The following is a 20941-nucleotide window of genomic DNA, read 5'->3' as shown; positions in this document are numbered from 1 at the left end:
GTCCAGGTTTATGGGCCATAATAGGAATACCCTGGGAGCATAGTAAAGCTAGCACCGATGCAGAAGACAGACCAAATGGTAATGCTACAAACTGGTAGTGTTGAGCGTAAACAGCAAAACAAACTAACCTTGATTTGCTGGTAAAATGGGCACATGTAAGTATTCTTTATGTCCACAGAGACTTGCAAGTCTCCCTGATGAAGGGAGGCTTTAAAAGTACTGGAGAACTGCATAAAAACATGCTTGGAATCGAATGAAACTATTTAAAGCTTCAGATCCAGGAAGAGATGGAAGCCTCTTTTTGTTTTGGAACAGTTAACAGGTCGGAGTAAAACCCCTGACATTGTTATTCCATTGGGACAATGGCAATAACTTCCTGGCTCAGAAGGTCTGCAAAAGCAGCATGGAGGTCTGCTTTCAGGGAGAAGGGACACAGACAGGCAGGATAGCATAAAAGAGAAAGGGGCAAAGCAGAGATGTCTGTTTTCATGCCAAAGAGGACTTGTCGGAAGATTTGGGAGACTTAGGCAGTAACCTTCCTGGCCTCTGAGGGGGGAAAGGGGGAAGGAGTCTTCCTAGTTTGTGGTTTAGGCTTCTTTTGCTTCTTAAGGGTGTCCAAAGCAGGGCTGTCTTTAATATTGATTGGACCCTGGGCAAGCATTTTCTTGGGCCCTCCCGAATCCACGTATCAACTATTTGCGGGCAATAAGAGCTCAAAGGGCAGCTGCTTTGGGCCCCACAACAATGACTGGGCCCAGGGCAGCTGTCCCTTTTGCCCTGTGTTAAAGATGGCCCTGGTCCAAAAAGACACAAAAGAGCTCTTCACCATCATTCCAAGAAAAGCAAGCATTTTTACATTGCTGTTTCACTCACCAACATTTGAGTCAAAGTGCTTTCCACATGTTTATTGGCAGGAGACTCACAGAGAAAAAAAGAAGGACAATATCAAGTAGCCTGTCTAAGCTCTGAGCATACAATAATAAATACAGGATCAGGATTAGTAAGCATAGAAACTGGATCCTTTGACAATGGGTGGTTTAACAAACTGATATTACAGCTCGGGCAGTTTGCATAGCAGATCCCACAAGCAAAAATAATGTTTTGGAAAGGGTCTCCAACGGTTTCTCAAAAGGAAGTAGTTCTAAAGGCTTTGTGTTTTTTACCTTAATGCATTCACTGCATTAAGGTAAAAACACCCCACTACTTGTCCCCCTCCCCAAACACTTGCCTGAGTCCTCCCTTAATACAGCGCTGCCCGTCTGCAGCCCTGTTATCCTCTCTTCCTCTTCTCAGAGGACACACAAGCAATAGCGGGAGCCATTGGTTCCTGCTGCTGTCAGTCAAATCTTGTAAAGAGGGAGCAAGGAACATGGTCGAGCTGCTCTGTGTATGTCAATGGACACACACAGCCTGGCTCAGGAAGCCCGCCTACAAGGGTGCCCCAATAGCACATGTTCTGCTCTGGGGGCACTCAAAGAAAAGGAGGAGTGTAAAACGCTGACGGGGACCATCAAATATTAGTTATGAAACCACTCTGTGCGCTATCGTTACCCAGAGCAGGAAAGTCTATATATTTTTTTTTTTTATTTAAAAAAATATAGACTTAAATATCACTGTAAACATAGGTGCATTGCCAGTAGGTATGATCGGTGTTTTATTGAGGTGGGATATCACTGGATCGCCTGTAGGAACATCCTACTTTAGTGCTGTAGTACAGTACTAGTAGAAGATACAGGCTGTTAATAAGTAAGTAACTGAAAGTCAGAAAAAGGCCAGTTTACTTACAAACCAAGCTGTTAAGAGCTGGTAGGGGTCATAGGTAGGAGGAAGTTCAAAAGCCACCACAGTCAGGCAGAAATGGAGACAAGATGATCTACAATGGGATTCAAAACAGCTTCTTCCTGTGTTGGGGGGGGGAGAGGAACAAGAAGTGTGTGTACAACACTCTTTCTAGCTTTCTAGTGGATATAGTCAAGTAACCTCAAGAATAATTAAATAAGTCAGTAAAAAAGGAAAATTATTTTTAAAAGAAAAAAGTGCACTACAGTTTCCTTGCTACAGCCACACCGGCCTTAAAGTAGTTTAAACCCAAAACCAAAAATGTAATATATTGCACTGGAAGTGATGGTTGCTTCAGTTTTGTTTTCTTTGTCATTTTTCCCATTTTCACCTGGCGATCCGGCCAGTAACACACCTTCTGTCAGTGGCAGCCAGTGCGTTGGGGGAGCAGGGGTGCCGCCCCCCCCCCCTACCAATGCGTCCAGCCCCCTAATCTGCATGCGGGGCGCCGGACTCATGGAGCTCAATGGGGGTTTTTTTTCTCCGAGTCCCCTGATTACAGCCAGAGGCTCTAATAGGCTTCAGAAAAGGGTGTACCTGGGGCGCAGAGCAGTGCGCCCCGAGCCCACCCATTGTGGGACAATAGCGAATGAAAATTCGTTATTGTCACACGGATCCTCCTCCTAGCCAATCAGGAAGCGCGTCTGAGAAAGGCAAAACCGTGCCATTGGCCGAGGAGGAGGCGGGAGGACTTGAGGAGATGCCGGGGGACTGAGGAGAAGCTGCAGGTAAGTGCACTGGTCTCGGGGGGCACGGCACGCTATGCTGGTCACTCTGCATTGAATGGGGGCACGATGATCTCTCTGCATTGAAGGGGGCACACTGATCTCTCTGCATTGAAAGGGGGCACACTGATCTCTCTGCATTGAAAGGGGGCACACTGATCTCTCTGCATTGAAAGGGGGCACACTGATCTCTCTGCATTGAAAGGGGGCACACTGGTCATTCTGCATTGAAAGGGGGCACGCTGGTCATTCTGCATTGAAAGGGGGCACACTGGTCATTCTGCATTGAAAGGGGGCACGCTGGCCATTCTGCATTGAAAGGGGGCACACTGGTCATTCTGCATTGAAAGGGGGCACACTGGTCATTCTGCATTGAAAGGGGGCATGCTGGTCATTCTGCATTGAAAGGGGGGCACGCTGGTCATTCTGCATTAAAAGGGGGCACGCTCATCATTCTGCATTGAATGGGGGCACGCTGGTCTCTCTGCATTGAAAGGGGGCATGCTGGTCTCTCTGCATTGAATGGGGGCACACTATACCTTGATTACTGAAGGCCCCTTTCACACTTTTGTGACCTCAAAGTCACGCAATTTTTTACAGCGGTTTTTTCTGCAAAGCAATGCCTATTACATTTTTCTGTTTGCCCCCCCTAAAATTTTGAGCACCAGCCGCCACTGCCTCCTGTATTAGTGAGACACAACTCTGGATGAATGAATACTGGGGGCACAGCAGGCAGCAGCATTGGCAGTCTTGGGGGGAGGGTAGTGTTAATTAAATGGCAGATTTAACCACTTCAATACAAGGCATTTTCCCTTTCTGCCCAGGCCAATTTCCAGCTTTCAGCACTGTCGCACTTTGTATGACAAGGCTAGCACCGGAGCCAACACTTTTGTAAATACCCGAGGAGCCGAGGCGAGACCAAAGGGTAACGCCACAAACTGATAATGCTCCTCTCCCACAGTAAAGCCAAAAAAATGCTGGTGACTGGCACATATTGGAATGTGAAAATAGGCATCCTTGATATCTATAGAGGCGAGGAAATCCCCCTGACGCAGGGATGCCACCACCATTCGAATGGACTCCATTCTGAACATCTGTACCCGCACAAAGAAGTTTAGCGCCTTGAGGTACAGGATTGGACACGCTTTGTCTTCCTTCCTGGGGACTGAACAGGTTTGAGTAATAATCCTGAAAACATTCCGAAGTTGGAACCGGGAAAAATCACCCCTTGAAGGAACAGGGCTCTCAGCTTGCCAGACCAGGTTCGTTTGGATCTTCCAGAGGAGGCCCTGAAAGGCTTCGTGCCCTTGTCAGTTGACCCTGAAGGACAAAAAAAACTTCTTATGAGCCGAGAAGGAAGGTCCACGTCTACGGCAAGGTTCCTTGCCCTTAGTAGCCTGCGACAGAAAGGTATTATTCCTCTTTAATGATGTCATCCAGGGTAGCTCCAAACATGCAATCTCCTTGAAAGGGAAGATCAGTCAAGGCGTTTTTAGAAGTCTGGTCCACAGACCAGCATTTGAGCCAAAAGACAAACCGAAGGACCACCGCCAAAACAGAAGTGAGCCATCAAGGGAGGCGCATCCAAAGAGGCATCACAGATAAACTGCATCCCCTGGACCAGTTGGTCCACCAGCTGAGCAAAGGCAGGGGAGAGCTGTTCTCCCTCCAGGTCACGGCATAGGAGCTTAGCCCACTCAGTCAGAGTTTGTGACACTAGGGCAATGGTAAATACTGGCCTCATTGCCGAACCCGCTAAGGTATACATAGTGCTGGCCACAACCTCCGCCTTCTGGTCTGCCGGGTCCTTAAAGGCCGGGGACTCTCCAACTGGAATCATGGTTGCCTTGTTTAACCACTTCCATACCGGGCCATAGTCAAATGACGCCGGCAGGAAGTGCTCCCAGATCCGGGTGGCCATCATATAACGTCCGCCCGCTCTCGCCGCTACTGTGTGCCGTATTGTGTCCAATCACAGCTGATCACATGAGCGGCTGCAGCGTGAGCCGCTCGTTCTCTCCGCAATGTGCGCCCCCGAGGCTCGTCCCTCGGATAGAGTCCATCCCCGATCTAGGTAAAGAGTCAATGAAATTGGCTTTTTACCACGTGACCGGCTGTCAATCACAGCCGGTCACAGAATGTCAACAGAGAACATGGTAACTAGCTGTCACCGTGTTCTCCGTGTTCTCCTCCTCACACACTGCTCCTGTGTGAGGAGGAGATTGCGGTAACAGCTAGTCACCGATCATAGTGCACCCCAAAACACACTGATTGTCCCCCCCCCCCCAATAAAGAGGCCCTGTCACTAGCCCATCAAAGTACCTGTCACTAGCCCATCAGAGTACCCGAGTACCTGTCACCAGCCCACTCGGGTACTCTGATGGGCTGGTGACAGGTATTCGGGTACTCTGATGACAGGTACTTGGGTAATCTGATGACAGGTACTCGGGTACTCTGATGGGCTGGTGACAAGTACTCGGGTATTCTGATGGGCTGGTGACAGGTATTCGGGTACTCTGATGACAGGTACTTGGGTACTCTGATGACAGGTACTTGGGAACTTTGAGTACCTGTCATCAGAGTACCCGAGTACCTGTCATCAGAGTATCCAAGTACCTGTCATCATAGTATCCAAGTACATCTCTGTATCCCATCAGAGTACCCAAATACCTGTCTCCAGCCCATCAGGGTATCTGAGTACCTATCTGCAGCCCAATAGAGTACCTGAGTACCTGTCTTCTGCCCATCAAAGTATCCAAGTACATGTCTCCAGCCCATTAGAGTACCAGAATACCTCTCTGCAGCCCATCATAGTACCCAAGTACCTCTCTGTAGCCAATCAAAGTACCTGTGTACCCTGTCTTCAGCCCAGAGTACCCAAGTACCTATCTCCAGCCCTGAGTACCTGTCTCCAGCCTAGAGTACCTGAGTACCCTGTCTCCAGCCCAGAGTACCCAAGTACCCTGTCTCCAGCCCAGAGTACCCGAGTACCCTGTCTCCAGCCCAGAGTACCCGAGTACCTGTCTCCAGCCCCGAGTACCTGTCTCCAGCCCAGAGTGCCAGAGTACCTATCTGCACCCCATCAGATTACCCAAGTACCTGTCTCTAGCCCATCAGAATACCCAAATACCTCTCTGAAGCTCATCAGAGTACCCGAGTACCTTTCTGAAGCCGATCAGTGTACCTGAGTACCTGTCTGCAGCCCATCAGAGCACCTGTGTACCTATCTGCAGCCCATGCCTCCTAAATTATGTGTTGGGGTGTTTTCTTTCTAAAATGGGGTCAATTTATTGGGGTTTGTATTGTCCTGGTGCCTTCAAAAGTGTGATAGGTTGTAATGAAATTATATGTGTAATTTATGCTCCTAGTACACCTGACGGTACTCCTTGAATGTTGGGCCTCTGTATGTGGCTATGCTGTGACAAAGTCTCACATATGTGGTATTGTCATACTCAGGAGGAGTAGCAGAATTTATTTTGGGGTGTCATTTTTGCTATGTACATGCTATGTGTTAGAAATATCTTATAAAAATGGACAACTTTGTGTAAAAAAAAAAAAAAAAAAATGCGTTTTCATTTTCTTTCCACATTTTCCAAAAACTTGTGGAAAAAAATGATATGTTCAAAAGACTCATTATGCCTCATAGAATATATGTTGGGGTGTTTTCTTTCCAAAATGGGGTCATTTTGTGGGCAATTCCATTGTCCTGGCGCTCCAGGGCCTTCAAAAGTGTGATAGGTCGTTAGGAAACTATATGTGTAATTTGTGCTCCTTGCATGTTAGGCCTCTGTATGTGGCCAGGCTGTGTAAAGGTCTCACACATGTGGTATCGCCATACTCAGGAGGAGTAGCAGAATGTATTTTAGGGTGTAATTGCAAGTTTGCATATACTGTGTGTGAGAAATAACTTGTTATTATGACAGTTTTGTGTAAAAGAAAAAAAAAAAACATTTCTTCATTTTCCCAAGAATTGTGGAAAAAATTACAACTTCAAAAAACTCACCATGCCTCTTACTAAATACCCTGGAATGTCTACTTTCCAAAAAGGGGTAATTTGGGGGATATTTGTACTGTCCTGACATTTCAGGGCCTCAAGAAATGAGATAGGCCGTCGGTACATCAGGTGTGATCAATTTTCAATGATTGGCACCATAGCTTGTAGACTAAAGCCCCGTACACATGTACCGATCGTCGGCCGACCGATCGGCCGTCTTTTGTCCAGGGATGTCCTGTCCGCTGAAAAGTGCCAAAAGACTGTACACGAATTTTGTCGGCCAACAACAGCCGACTGCAGAAGTGATGTCATGTGATGGTTAACTTTCCCTGTGTTTTTTCTTCTCTGAGCATGCCCAGTCTTGCAAATCTGCTTATTGTCGGCCGAATTCTGTACTGACTGGCGAACAATCGGCCGTTCTGGTGTCGGCATACAAAAATTTTAATGCCTGCACAACAGATTCTGTTCGGCCGAAAATGCGCTGTCGGCTGTCGGAAGCATCATACTAACAAGCCTGCAATCGGCCAATCGGTCGTCGGCCGAATATTTACGGCCGACAATCGGTACGTGTGTACGGGCCTTAACTTTCACACAAACTAAATAATGCCCACTAATTTGGGTTATTTTTTACCAAAGATATGTAGAAGTATACATTTTGGCCCAAATTTATGAAAAAAATTACTTATTTGCATAATTTTATAATAGAAACGAAAACAAAATGTATTTTTTTTCACAATTTTCACTCTTTTTTCACTGATATCTCAAAAAATAAAAAAACCTAGTGTTGATTAAATACTACCAAAAGAACGCTCTATTTGTGTGAAAAAAAATGATAAAAAATTTGATTGGGTACAGCGTTGTATGACTGAGTAGTTATCATTCACAGTGTGAGAGTGCTGAAAGCTGAAAATTGGTCTGGGCAGGAAGGGGGTGTAACTGCTCTGTATGGAAGTGGTTATTCTGGAAACTGGAGGGTCCACCACTGGTGGCACAATCCATTTCTTAAGAAGGGACTCTTCATAGGGGCAACGCCTAGTAAAACGCTTGGGAACCCCACAGGAACACTTTGGTCTTAAACGACAATTCTGTCAAAATAGGCAGGGAAAGAAAATGTCACACTGGATGGCTTGTGAGTGCCAAAGGGTACCTGCGCCTCCGTCGCAGTTTTAACTGTGTCCTCCATCTTCAGGGTCTCACACACAGATACAAATTAGTGCATCAACCAGCGCCTTTTCATGCGCGGTTGCAGACGTTGAGGAATTATCCTCACTATGAGAGGATTCCAGGCCCGTGGTCACAGACCCAGAAGGGTGGCCCATGTCCGCGGCGGCTGAACCAGATTCAGGATCTGATGAGACAGATAAGGCAGGGGAAGGCATGGGCACTTTTTGCTTGCCCATTGCCCACAAGCTGCTTCCACCCGGGACACAAGGGACTCAAGGACAGCCGTCAGTGTATGGATGGATGGTTGGGACCCGGAGGGCCATGCAGCCTCAGAGAGGGGATCAGGTGGGGAAAACGTGCTCCATTAGTCAGCATGGGGACCCCACAAAAAAGTGTAACACTCTGCTAAGGGAAAACCCCCACTGCACTGGTAGCACCACCCGGATGCCAAACACAGGGCACAGAGGGATCCTCAGGAGAGAGGGAGAGGACCCCACCAGACTCACCACCCGCCGACATAGGCACCTGCAACCACCAGGAGAATCTGCACTATACATGTGGCAATCAGGAAGCTAAATGATCCAGGAGTCAGCACCAGGGGATAAGGAGGGGCGTCCACTGCCGAAATTGCCACCCGTCCACTGTCATGGCCGCCATTATTTTCTTTGGCAAACCACAAGAAAATGCCCGCCACACTAAACAAACATGGCCACCGTGTATAGGAATACACAGGCTACAACAAATTAGCAGTCCCACGAGGCATACTGGGACCCAGAATTGGGAGACCAGGCCTCAGGACAGATCGAGGAAGGACGGGGGCCCTGGCAGGAGCCCCCACCAGGTACAACCCCCCTTGCACAATCATTGTCAGTTAGCGCCCTGCCCCTACCCCAGGAAAGTGGCCACACCACCCAAAAAAATACAACCCCAGTGTTTGTGGAGGGGGGGCCTCATGAGGGATTTGGCAAGGGGGGTCACGGCCGACCTAGTGCGGAGCTGAAGCCTGCATGTGCTCGCTGGCCAGACTGGGGTGACCACTGGATCTAGATTAGCCAGCCTGTTGCCCAGTCCGGCAGTTGATAGTAGATCTCACCGTAAAAATCCAGGAGTAAAAAAGTTTCCATCTAAAAAATGTTGCCAGGACCAAAGATCGCAGCAAGGAACTAGGTCCCTACTGCTGACTAGGCAAAAAAAAAAAATGGGTGACTATAGCAAGAAGAGGGGAGTATACACCCTGGGACTGCCCATGGATGTAGCCAGAAGTTTTTTTTCTGCCTAGTGTCCTACTCCTGTAGGTGGCAGCATAGCCCAATGGTCAAGAATGACAGGAGCTGTGTCTGTCAATGAACAAAAGAGAAAAAAGTTTTTTCTTAGTTTGTATAACATTTTGTACCGATGAGGTTGCTCTGACGGCCACTGATAGACACTGATGAGGAGGCCCTAATATGCTGCACTGATGGGCACTGGTAAGCAGCACTGATGGGCACTGATGGGCACTAGTGGGCAGCATTAATGGGCACTGATGGGCACCAATAGGCAGCAATAATGGGCACTGATAGGTGGCAATTATGATCGAAACTGATGGGCACTGATAGGCGGAATGGATGGGCACTGACAGGCAGCACTGATGAACACTGACAGGCAGCACTGATGGGCACTCGCAGGCATCGCTGAGGGGGCTTCGATCAGCTGATCGGGAGCCGGTCAGCTGCTGATTTTTCACCAAAAGTCTGGCTTCTGTCAGATCGGCTGCCATACACACAAGCCGAATGTCAGCCAGTTCTTATAATTGGCTGATGTTGCCCAGCATTCGGCCCATGTGTATGGGGCTTTACTCATAGTGAAAAGCCTTCAGAACTGAGTCACACAAAGGTTTTTCCATGGCTTTGAAACCAGAAAGAAGTCCATGGCCAATGGACACAATACACAGGGGACTGGAAAGTGCCACAATATAGAGCCCAGTGCCCAAAGGTCATATAATAAGCTCATATCACAGTATTCAGGGGTTTACTCTGAAGACAAGTGTTCAGAGATTAGTTACCAAAAGTTGTGTCATGGTTCTGGACCTGGAAAGCACTCTGTGCTAATCTAGTTTGGTACACAAAGTGTCATAATGCAGCGCACAAAGTGTGTAAAATGGCACAATTTTATTGCCCCACTCAGAGGCTTACATACCCCTGGGAGATATCAGAGACTGGGTTACACCAAAGGCTGCACCACTGCTCTAACACTGGAGAGTGCTCTGACACACAGGTCTGGAAAGTGTCAGAATTTAGAGCTCAGTGCTCATGTGACACATTTGACAAAAATACCTGGAAGCTGATTGGTTTCCATGCAGAGCTGCACCAAACTTTGCACTCTCCAGTTTTAGTAAATGCATGATTAACACCCACAAATCAGTGTCCCAACTCACTCCATTAAGAAAATAAGATTGTATATAATGGACATCCTTCCTCACTTGTTTACTTGTTCCAAACCCTCTGCATCACAGTGTCCCTACAGTTCTTTGGTTAAAAATCAATGGGATTGAGGGATGGGGCTACTTTCATATGGAATTCTTTTCATAAAGTAGCTAGATTGAGACATACTGTTGGTTGGTTTTCTATTAAAACAAAAAACAGATAGAATAAAATAAAAGATAAAATAGATACCTCTGGAACAGATGTTCACAGATATCCCCCTCACTGATTTGGGCATCACCTTTATACAGGTCCCACCCATGAACCACTTCTTTGTTTCTATCTTTCATTCTGCTTATGTGGCAGTGGCATCAGGAGGGGTAACCAGGGCTACAGCCCCGGGTGGGCCCCCAAAAAGCCCCGGGTCTCGTATTGCTTATTTATAATTATTAGCCCCATGAGTCCAAAGGCCTGGGGTTGGCTGGGAACTCGGAGCTACATACCTCAGCAGTGTAACATCTATCCAGCACATCCAGTGATTGATGGGCAAGCAGGGGGTGGCCGCAATGAGAGTGATTGGAGCGGTCAAATTGAAACTCTGATGTCAGGGATGGGCGGGGTCGCTATGCGGGGCCCCACCCCTTTGTTCCGTGCATAGACAAACAGCTGCTGACCGGGGAGGAAGGTGGCAGGGGGTGGGACCAATTGTAACTACTGTATGTGCATCCACAGTGGTGTATAAAAAACCTGAATTATACACTGCTGTGAGTGCACATACAGTAGTTACAATTAGTCCGGCCCCCTGCCAGCTTCCTTCCCGGGCAGCCTCGTATACAAGCCACCGACGCCGGCTGTTTGTCTATGCATGGGACAAAAGGGTAGAGCCGCGCATATTGACCCCGCCCATCCGACATCAGAGCTTCGATTTAACAGCTCCAATCACTCTCATTGCGGCTGCCCCCAGCTTGCCCACCAATCCCTGGCTGTGGTGGATAGATGTTACACTGCTGCATGTCCTGCTATAGGCTGCACTCATTTATGTTTCATCTGATGCCACCATTCTTCCCTCGGCTCCTTTTAACTGCTAATCAAGATTTTAAGAGAAGTGTGCTATATTTAACGCACTCCTGAACCTTGCACTCTGTAAGTAACGCACTCCTGAACCTTGCACTCTGCACGTAACGCACTCCTGAACCTTGCACTCTGCACATAACGCACTCCTGAACCTTGCACTCTGCACATAACGCACTCCTGAACCTTGCACTCTGTACGCAACGCACTCCTGAACCTTGCACTCTGTACGTAACGCACTCCTGAACCTTGAACTTTGTACATACCGCACTCCTGAACCTTGAACTTTGTACATACCGCACTCCTGAACCTTGCATTCTGTATGTAACACACTCCTGAACCTTGAACTCTGTACGTAACGCACTCCTGAACAATGCACTCTATCCATAACACACTCCTGAACCTTGCACTCTGGTGTGGGGGGGGGGCTGTGTAATGCAAAATAGGTCCAGAGATGTTGGAGGTGGCTGTGTAATGAAAAAGGGGTCCAGAGGTGTGGGGGGGCTGTGTAATGTAAAGGGGTCCAGAGGTGTGGGGGGCTATCTAGTGCAAAATGTGTCCAGAGGTGTGGGAGGGGGGTGCTGTGTAATGTAAAGGGGTCCAGAGGTGTGGGGGAGCTGTGTAATGTAAAGCTGTCCAAAGGTGTGGGGGGGGCTGTGTAATGTAAAGGCGTCTGGAGGTGTGGGGGGGGCTATGTAATGTAAAGGAGTCCAGAGGTGTTGCCCCATCAAAATGCTTTAATTGGTGTTACACTCACCTTTAATCCAGTGCCAGGCAAAGCTCCCAGGCGCTGATCTTAATGCCCCCTTCTGATGTCGAAAGGGGGAGTCATGGGATCAAATTTACCTTCAGGCAGAAGCCCCTGGTCTTTTCCTACCTATCAACACCCCTGTTATGTGGTATGCTTCAATAGATACTCTCAAGATTTCCTCATATGTCAGTTCATTGACCCCTATAATGGGTAAGCCAGAGTTTCTACCTGGCACCTAATTCTTCTTTCTTGGAAGGTTTACTCCCCTGTCCTCCAAGCCCTGTTCCCTGATTGCCTTAAACCACTAGTGGAATTGTCCCGCAATCAACTGGCCCATTCAAGCTGTTGGCTTCATTCTTACATTTTCAAAACGTCTACAACCACTTTAGAGATTAATAATCCTTACACACAACTAACAATCTATGCGCTTACAATATACGGCTACATCACACATGATTCCATAATTCTACAACAGTCCATTAATGCATGCATTTCATAACTGTCCATTTAGGTAGTTGGGACATTCCTTTTTGGACAACAACTGTAATAAGTCCTTTCTCCTAACTCATGAAACTACTATACATCAAGGTATTGTTATCTACAACAATTCACAAACTTTTTCCCACTGTCCCTGATTTGTGCTGGATATGTGGGGGTGTTACACACCTGGTGGGCATGCTGTACCTACTGAATCACCATTTTATAATTGCATACACACCCATCAGGCATGTCCCACCAACCATCTCCTCAAATTGCCCAGCTCTCAATCAAATGTTGGTTGTGCATGATCCTTTTCGAATTGGCAAGATAGATCCAGTCTCACAATTACTGTATTTTCAACACATTTGTTTACACAATTTGGCTAACTTTGTTACGACACTGAACATTGTACCTGCTGCTTAAGTAAGTTTGCCACTTAGTTGGACCTTCTGGTGTACATTTAGTAAATTGAGACGTTTTCTCTCAGTTCACTTCTCGGCAGTTCTCAGAGAAAAATTATCTCCTCTGGCACCCAGTTTAGAAGGCGGAGAACTTCACTTCTCACAGGGTGATCAGAGGAGAATTTTTTTCTCTGAGAACTGCCAAGATCTGTGTATAACTGGGTGGACTGCCTGTAATTTCACGAGATATTGTGAGATTACAGCGCCGCTAAGTTTAAAAAGTGAAACTAAAGTTTAAAAGAACTCGTAATGACATGTTCTGACACATGAAAACATATCTATACACAAACACATGCACAGTAAATATACATATATATACATACAGTATATATATATATATATATATATATATATATATATATATATATATATATATATACACACACACACACACACACGCACACCCCAGTACATACAGTATATATATATATATATATATATATATATATATATATATATATATATATATATATATATATATATATATATATATATACACACACACATACACACACACACACACACAGTACATACACCCACAAACACACATACATGCATACATACAATATATACATATATATATTTTTTTTAATATTTATTTTTAACCCACTGGTGCTGATATATAGGAAGAAAGAAGTCTCCTTCCTCTAATCACACAGCTTCTCCCCCTGATTCTCCACCTCTGAGCTGGAGAATCTGGAATGGAGATATTTCAGAGAAACGGCTGTGGGATCTTCAGATCTCACTTTTCTAAACTGGCTGTTTGAGACAGAACAGTCATGTACTGTGATGAGAAGAGAAGAACATGTTCTCTGCTCCTCATCTCAGCTTACTAAACCGTTACACACCAGAGATCAGTCGTGATCCTGAGGATCACGGCTTTTCTCAGTTTATTAAAAGTACACCTATATGTTTAAACAGATTGTAAAACATAATACTGATGACACTTGGCTACCTTTGCATGTAAGAAAACTTTGAATAAAAATACATTATTAAAAAAAACACATTCTAAACTTACATGGTGATCTGGACCCATCACCGATTTCTTAATGACTGAATCCTCATCTTGTGCGCTGGCAAATAAAGACTTGTGCTGAAATTCTGATAACTTGATTGACCGCACTTTCTTCCACGTGTGCTCTTTAAAGGCATCCTAGAAGGAAACAGATCAGCTGATTGCACTGGTCTACAGTAAACATAATAACAAAAGTGACAGTTAATTATAAAATCTAGTTATTAGCTTCCTTTTCAACTTACTGTGGTTCTAAGTAGAACAACATCAGCTTCTTGGAGGGAACATGGAATGCAGTTGGCCCATACATGCCACTCTGGTTTCCAGTAGAATATAAGCAAGAGAAATCCAAGTGTGAATATGTATCCAAAAATGCACAATGCTTTTCGGCAAGTGGTGGTTCGGTAGCCAAAAATGTCCTTTTGGAGTAAAAAAAGACAGAGAAATCAAACATTATTTAATTTATCTTAAATAGGACATAGCCCTGTACACAAGCTATGCACAAAAGAACAAATGATAAACAGTATTTTAAAATGAAACGCATATAATCTAAAATGTTAAGATAAAAGGATTTCAGATGTTGCAGGGAGTTTGAATTATAAAATTAAGCTGCAGATTTTGGGGCGTATTTTTAAAACAGTGAATGTGCCTTTTACCAAATGCTCACCGGTGGTGAATTAATCACTTTAAATTTAAAAACACATGCACCTGAAAGATTAACTCACTTGTAGTAAATGTTTGGCAGATATCAGATTAGCTGCTTTATAAATTTGCTCCTTTTTTGGCATCACCATTATGCCTGCTTCCTTAAACCGCTTATAGCCAATAAAACATATATAGTAACCTGTTCCTTGCAATAGAGTAATCATTTCTCTCTAACAGAATAATATAGTGGTAGGTTCATTTGTTCTGAGTAAATTGCCACAAGTGACACCAAATAAACACAGTGGTTAGTGGTTTACGCTCATAAACTGTATTTCAGGCATAGTTGAAATACACATATTGGAACATATTTACTTGACAAAGAATTTCAATATATGTTCATCCAGTTCTGAGATTTTCACTGGACTGCTAGACAAAACATTTAGGTTGAAGATCTGACTTTTTCACTATACAGCTACAGTAGATCATTTTTCTGGTCCATCCTGTAACTTGTCAGTGAAGAAGCAGCAGACTGGTGAGCTCATCCCTCTACTCTCAGCTCTCTCCTCCAGTGAGCAGGTCTGTTGTCAGCACATGTGCATGTAACACACTAGATTGGGTAAATAACATTAAAATTTAGGTGTCTCTGAGGCAATCCGATAACAGGAACATTTAGGAGGTTACCAATATAGGAGATCTATAACGCTGCTTACTGGGAGCCCAGTTAACCCTGGAGCATACATGAATGGTTTGTATGCAAACCTCAACAATTAACTTTTTGCTTTACTTTGATCTGTTAAGCAGTTTAATTAGCCCATCACAGTTTTTATTGTGGACTACAGGACAATTAGTCCCTAAGTTGTGCGAAAGAGTAAAGGGGAGAGGGATTCAGTAATTTAACTTGGCAGCGCTGACACCATTAATCCACAAAAAAAGCAGTGTGCTGTTAGCCCAGAAAAGGAATTACAGGCAGGGTCTTTTAGGGGATAAAACATAGGGGGACATGCAGTACATCTTTTTTTTTTTTTTTTTTTTTTTTTTTAGCATATTCTTTTTTTTTTTTTATTTTTTTATTTTTTTTTTTTTAGCATATTCTATATTGGGTAATTTATTTTATGGATTTGCGATAGACATAATGACATTCTTTTTTTTTTTAATACACTTTATTAACATTTTACAAAATACAGGGGGATAAAAAAACAATTGCAAGAAAACAATCACTTGCTTCTAAAATCTGGAATTCCAATCAATGATAGTAGCATAACTGGAGGGATCCATATGTGGGGGGGGATTAGGGGAGGGGAGTAAGAGACTCGCAAAGTTTTGAGTTGAAGAAACCATCAAAGAGGTTCACTGCAATAGAGTCAAGAAATGCACGCCAGCGTTTGCAGAAACATTTGTATGAAGAGGGTTGGTTGAAATCTGTATATCTTTTTTCTATGAATAAGTTGGAGAAGGTTCTGTTTGATTTGGGGGATAGAAGGGCCGGGTAAGAAAGTCCAGTTTCGTAAAATAACTCTCCGGGCAGTAAGTAAGCATAGAAGAATCCAGTCCTTGTGGTAGAATCGATGCAGAAGTGACAAGGTCAGGATCTGTTTGTTCCAGTATCCAAATATCAATAGCAGGGGATCCTTTGGTAGATGCAGCAACCTAACACTGTGGATGAGAGATATGACTTGATCCCAGAAGGAGCAGGACCAAAAGCGATGGTAAGGAGAAGGTCTTGCTTGTTTGCAGTGAGGGCAAGTCGCTGATTCTGGGTTGCTTTTATCCAATAGGAAAGGGATGTAGGCGATATGGACAATTTTTATCTGTGTTTCTCTCCATTGTTCACATTGAATAAGCCAAATAGTTTCGTTATAACCATGGAGTATCTTATCCATAAGGTTAAAGTCCGTGAAATCCTTGCGCCAGTTAGTAGCTGAGAGGGAGGATAGAGAGGGAACTGATGCTTTTGTCAGCTGTCTGTAGATTTCTGATATTTTGTAGGAGCATCCCAAAAAGAGCCGGTCAAGGAAGAAGTGTTTGAAGCGTTTGCACACATTTGGACAGGAGGAGCGTATGTAGTTTGTGCATTGCCAGAAGTGAAAAGAGTTGGATAACGGCAGCGAGTACCTTTGTTGTGCGACAGTGGAGAAGGGGAGAGGCGTCCCTGCGTCTTCCCGACACAGAGACGAGAATTTTGTGAGCCCTTTTTTCATGCCATTCATTGAAGACATTGTAATTCATGCCAGGGATGAATCCAGGGTTGCCCTGGATAGGGGTGTCCTTAGAGATGAAAGGGGATAAAACAGAGACATTTACATGATTCCCTCCAAGCAATAACTGTGTCCCTTAGGATTAGGTTTTTTCTCAAGTCACTGGGGATAGTGGTCAATTTGCAGTGCAGAAGAGCAGTTAGTGAATAAGGATGAGCCATGGCCGAATTCAGGTGGAAATTACAGTATTGTGAAGATTCGGAAATCCAGTCTAATCTTTTCCTAAGTAATGCAGATAAATTATAGAGTCTAATGATGACATTCTTTTAAAGAAGGGTTGACTGTGCTTTGAAGTTGATTAGTGGAGGGTCCACTTCAGTATAATTTGTCGGGTATTTGTTATATTTGTGAAGGGTTAGGCTTATTGGAAATACTTTTGTCTTTCCATCTTGTAAACATTCTTCTAGTGTCCCTGTACCTTACTTTTTGCTGTCTAAACCCTGTTAAAAATTACACAGGGGAACAGAAACTGTGGTGGCAGCTTACTGTTTTCCAAGAAAAAGCAAAGAAGATAGCACAACAGCTCACTGTGGCTAGTGGTTAGCAGGAGGTTTATTTTTCAGAGAACAGGTGCAGGAACTAAATCATTTTTGGCACTGTATAAATACCTGTAACAAGTAATACTGACCTACCCCAATGTGCAAACTGCACTGAAAACTGAATATAGTTACAGCTGTAAATGGTTCATGAACTGTTAAAGAATGGATAATTCAGATACCAATTATTTCTGGTACCCCAAGGGAAAAAAAAAAAAAAATGAAGAAATTACTGAAATGTATAAGCCTAATTCTGATTAGTAAATGTGTCCTGCTCGATAAATATGGTGGTCAGGAATGTGGGCAAGCAACATTATGACCCCAGTTGCTCAAAAACAGTTGCTAAACCAGGATGGCTAAACGACGAAAAGATGAATCCTTACCACATTCTGTTGGGAAAAAACAAGCAAATGCATGTAGGATTGCAAATGCATGTGGATTTGAAGATTGCTTAGTGTAAGACGTATATGAGTAGGAATGAACTGTCATTTTGTGCTTTTCTTGTTTGGGTATATGTCTGAATGTCAGAATTTCAGCTTGTTCGGAGAAAGCTGAATGTCATGTACAGTAGCATTTTTTCTACCACTATGATGGTTCGCTACTCTATATGATGCCATTTAACCACCTCAAGACTGGACACTTTCACCTTCTTCCTGCCCAGGCCACTTTTCAGTTTTCAGTGCAGTCACACTTTGAGTGATGATTACACAGGCATACAACACTGTATCCAAATGGAAACATTATTTTTTTTTTTTTTTTTTAAACAGATAGAGCACCGTTTCTTTTTATTCACCACTGGGTTTTTTCTTGTTTGCTAAATAAATTAAAAAAAGACCAAAAATTTTGAAAAACAAAATACACATTTATCTTTTTTCTCAGTTTTGTTATAAAATGTTGCAATTAAATAATCTTTCGTCGTAAATGTAGGCCAAAATGTATTCTGATACATAAATAAATAACCCAAATCAGCGTATATTATTTAGTCTGTGTGAAAGTTATACATATATGGGAGAGTCTACAAACTATGGTATGTATATTTGGAAATTGAAAAATCCTGATCTACTGACTGCCTAATCTAATTTCTTGAGGTCCTAAAATGCTAAGACAGTACTAATACCCCTCAAATGACCCCTTTTTTGGAAAGTAATCAGTCCAAGGTATTTAGTAAGAGGCATAGTGAATTTTTTTCCAACACTTCTTTGGAAAATTATAAAAGTAAATAACTTTTTTTCAGAAAAGTGTAATTTTAACAGGTTATGGGGTCAATTCACTAAGCTTTACCACATGCGTAAGGGTATCTTGTTACTTATTTGCATAATGTTTTGCATGTGGTCCAACTAAAAAAAAATAATAATAATTTGTGGTAAACAAGGAAAAAAACATTTGTTGGTAAATATCGCAAGGAATCGTGCAGTAATCTGTACTTTGTTTGTGAACTGTAATTCACAAACAAAACAGGAACTAAAAAAAAGGAACAATATTAGGTGGCGGTAACCAGTGCGGTACCAGAACGAGGGGGTCTATTCAAACCCTCAGAAAGGGGCATTTCACCCACCAAGAGCCTAATTCAACCCACAGAAGACCCACAGGAAGGGGTACTATTCCAGCTACAGAAAAGGCTGAAATACCACCCTTAGAGAGAGGTCTAATTCCACCCACAGAGGACCCACAGAAAGTTGACACTATTCCACCAGCAGTGGACACACAAAAATGTAGAATTATACATCACAAATACATAAGTATTTTTATTCAATCAAAAAGGCATGACGTGCAGTGCAAATGAAATGCAAACAACATTTTTCAATTACAAATCATAAAAAACAAAAAATACACTCACATTATTCAATTACAGAAAAAAAAAAAATCCAAGGAGCCATCTGCTGCAGAAGGCAGTGCGGTATCATTACTATCAATTAACTTCAAAATCTCACATTTAATTAAAAAAAAAATAAGAAAACTTTTTTTTTAAAAAGTGCAACAATGGAGTATGTCAACCATGACAATTACTCCAGCTAGAAGTGACCTCTTGAAGTGGCCACTGTAATATTTTTGGTTATATGCACCATTACAGCAAGTTAAACTTGGATAGGAACATTCAAAATAAATAGAAAATGTTTTAAAAAAATATTTTAAAAAATAAAGTCAAGTTTTCTTTAGTTTCCATAATATAAACATAGGTAGCAGCACAGATTTTTGGCCAAAACATAGAACAATCTAGCAAGGAGCACTTTCAACAGCTCTAGTAGGCCATACATTTCCAAAAAAAAAAAAAAAAAAAATGAATGTATGGCATGATGGATTTAGTTAACAGCTTAACATCTATTTTCAGGCAACAGAGTTCCGCATGGAAAAGACAAAGTTTGGATTACCAAGCATCAGGAGACATAAATAAAACAAACCTGGTAAAATGTAGAATTTTATAAGGAAATTACCTTAAACAACCCTTAACCATCGCCACTTGCGATAAATTACCACATGAAAAAAATGCGGTAGTTACTATATAATCAAAAAAATTCCACATTCGTTACTTAACGCTAAATTCATAGAGCATTGAACTTTCACAACTGATTCACCGCATGCGTTATTTTACCACATTTTATTTTCAGTTATTTAACTCTTAGTGAATTGACCTCTCAGTCTTACACTTCATTCAGACATACTTAGAGTTACACATCTATACACATTCTGATACTCCTCCAAAGTATGATGATAGCACATGTGAGAGACTTTTTTTTAAAGCCTAGGCACATAGAGAGGCCCAACATCCAATTAGCACCTTCAGGCATTCCAGGGGCATAAATTACACATTTAATTTTTCTAACTACCGATCACATTTTTGGAGGCCCTTGAGCAACAAGACAGTAGAAACACCCAAAAATGACCACATTTTGGAAAGCAATCACCCCAAGGTATTTTCTAAGAGGGATAATGAGTATTTTGAAAATGTTATATTTTGCCACAAGTTTTTTTAGCGTTACCACATGCATAAGACCTTTTCAATGTTTGGACTGATTATGTACTTAACATTGCAACCTGTGTATTACAAAAATCAACCAACATTGTATAGAAAACAATGTATTGTAATGGTCACCTCTATATGAGTGGTCACTGAATGTAGCATAGTGTAGCTTCACCTACAGCAGTCCTTTTTCTTAAAAGCCAAATAGGCCTAACCTGATGGCATGTGGCTGCCCCCATAGCACTATGGTTACTGGCCAGGAAGTAAAGCAGGCTGAACTATTAGTAAACAAAAGAGTATCTGTGGTTCTAGTAATGCAGTTGTCCACAGAGAATATGTGGGACTGGTGACTGTCAGGAACATAGCCAGTTGGAGGTGCAGATGGGTCAGTACTGGAGCCAGGCAGGGACATGGTCAGCAAACAGGCAAAGGAGTGGTCTAGGCAGAAGGCAGTAACATGGGCTATAAACAGGCAGAGCAAGTATAGGCAGCAGGCAGAGATGTGGTCAATAAATAGTTAAAGGATTAGTCCATGCAGCAAGCAGGAACATGGTCCATAAACAGGTTAGGGTCAGTACAGGGAGCAGGCATTTACATGCTCAGCAAAGAGCCAAAGGATTGGTCAATGCAGCAAGTAGGAACATGGTCCT

At 43.3% G+C, this 20941-nt stretch overlaps 1 protein-coding gene across 1 annotated transcript in view; it reads right to left on the bottom strand.

The window, feature by feature from the left end:
• LOC309551107 (putative cation-transporting ATPase 13A4) overlaps positions 1-20941 on the bottom strand; it is a 186724-nt gene that overhangs the window by 124021 nt on the left and 41762 nt on the right. Inside the window, exons 2-3 of the mRNA XM_082251554.1 lie at positions 14142-14315; positions 13903-14037 (exon numbers count right to left, since the gene is read on the bottom strand). Coding sequence (XP_082107680.1) covers positions 13903-14037; positions 14142-14315 — 309 coding nt within the window. The remainder of the gene's footprint in view (positions 1-13902; positions 14038-14141; positions 14316-20941) is intronic.

This window comes from Pelophylax lessonae (assembly GCF_965119305.1).
Source record: "Pelophylax lessonae genome assembly, chromosome: 3".
NCBI classification, from domain to species: Eukaryota; Metazoa; Chordata; class Amphibia; order Anura; family Ranidae; genus Pelophylax; species Pelophylax lessonae.
Note: the sequence above shows the minus strand (reverse complement) of the source record. Positions and strands in the feature narration are given on the sequence as shown.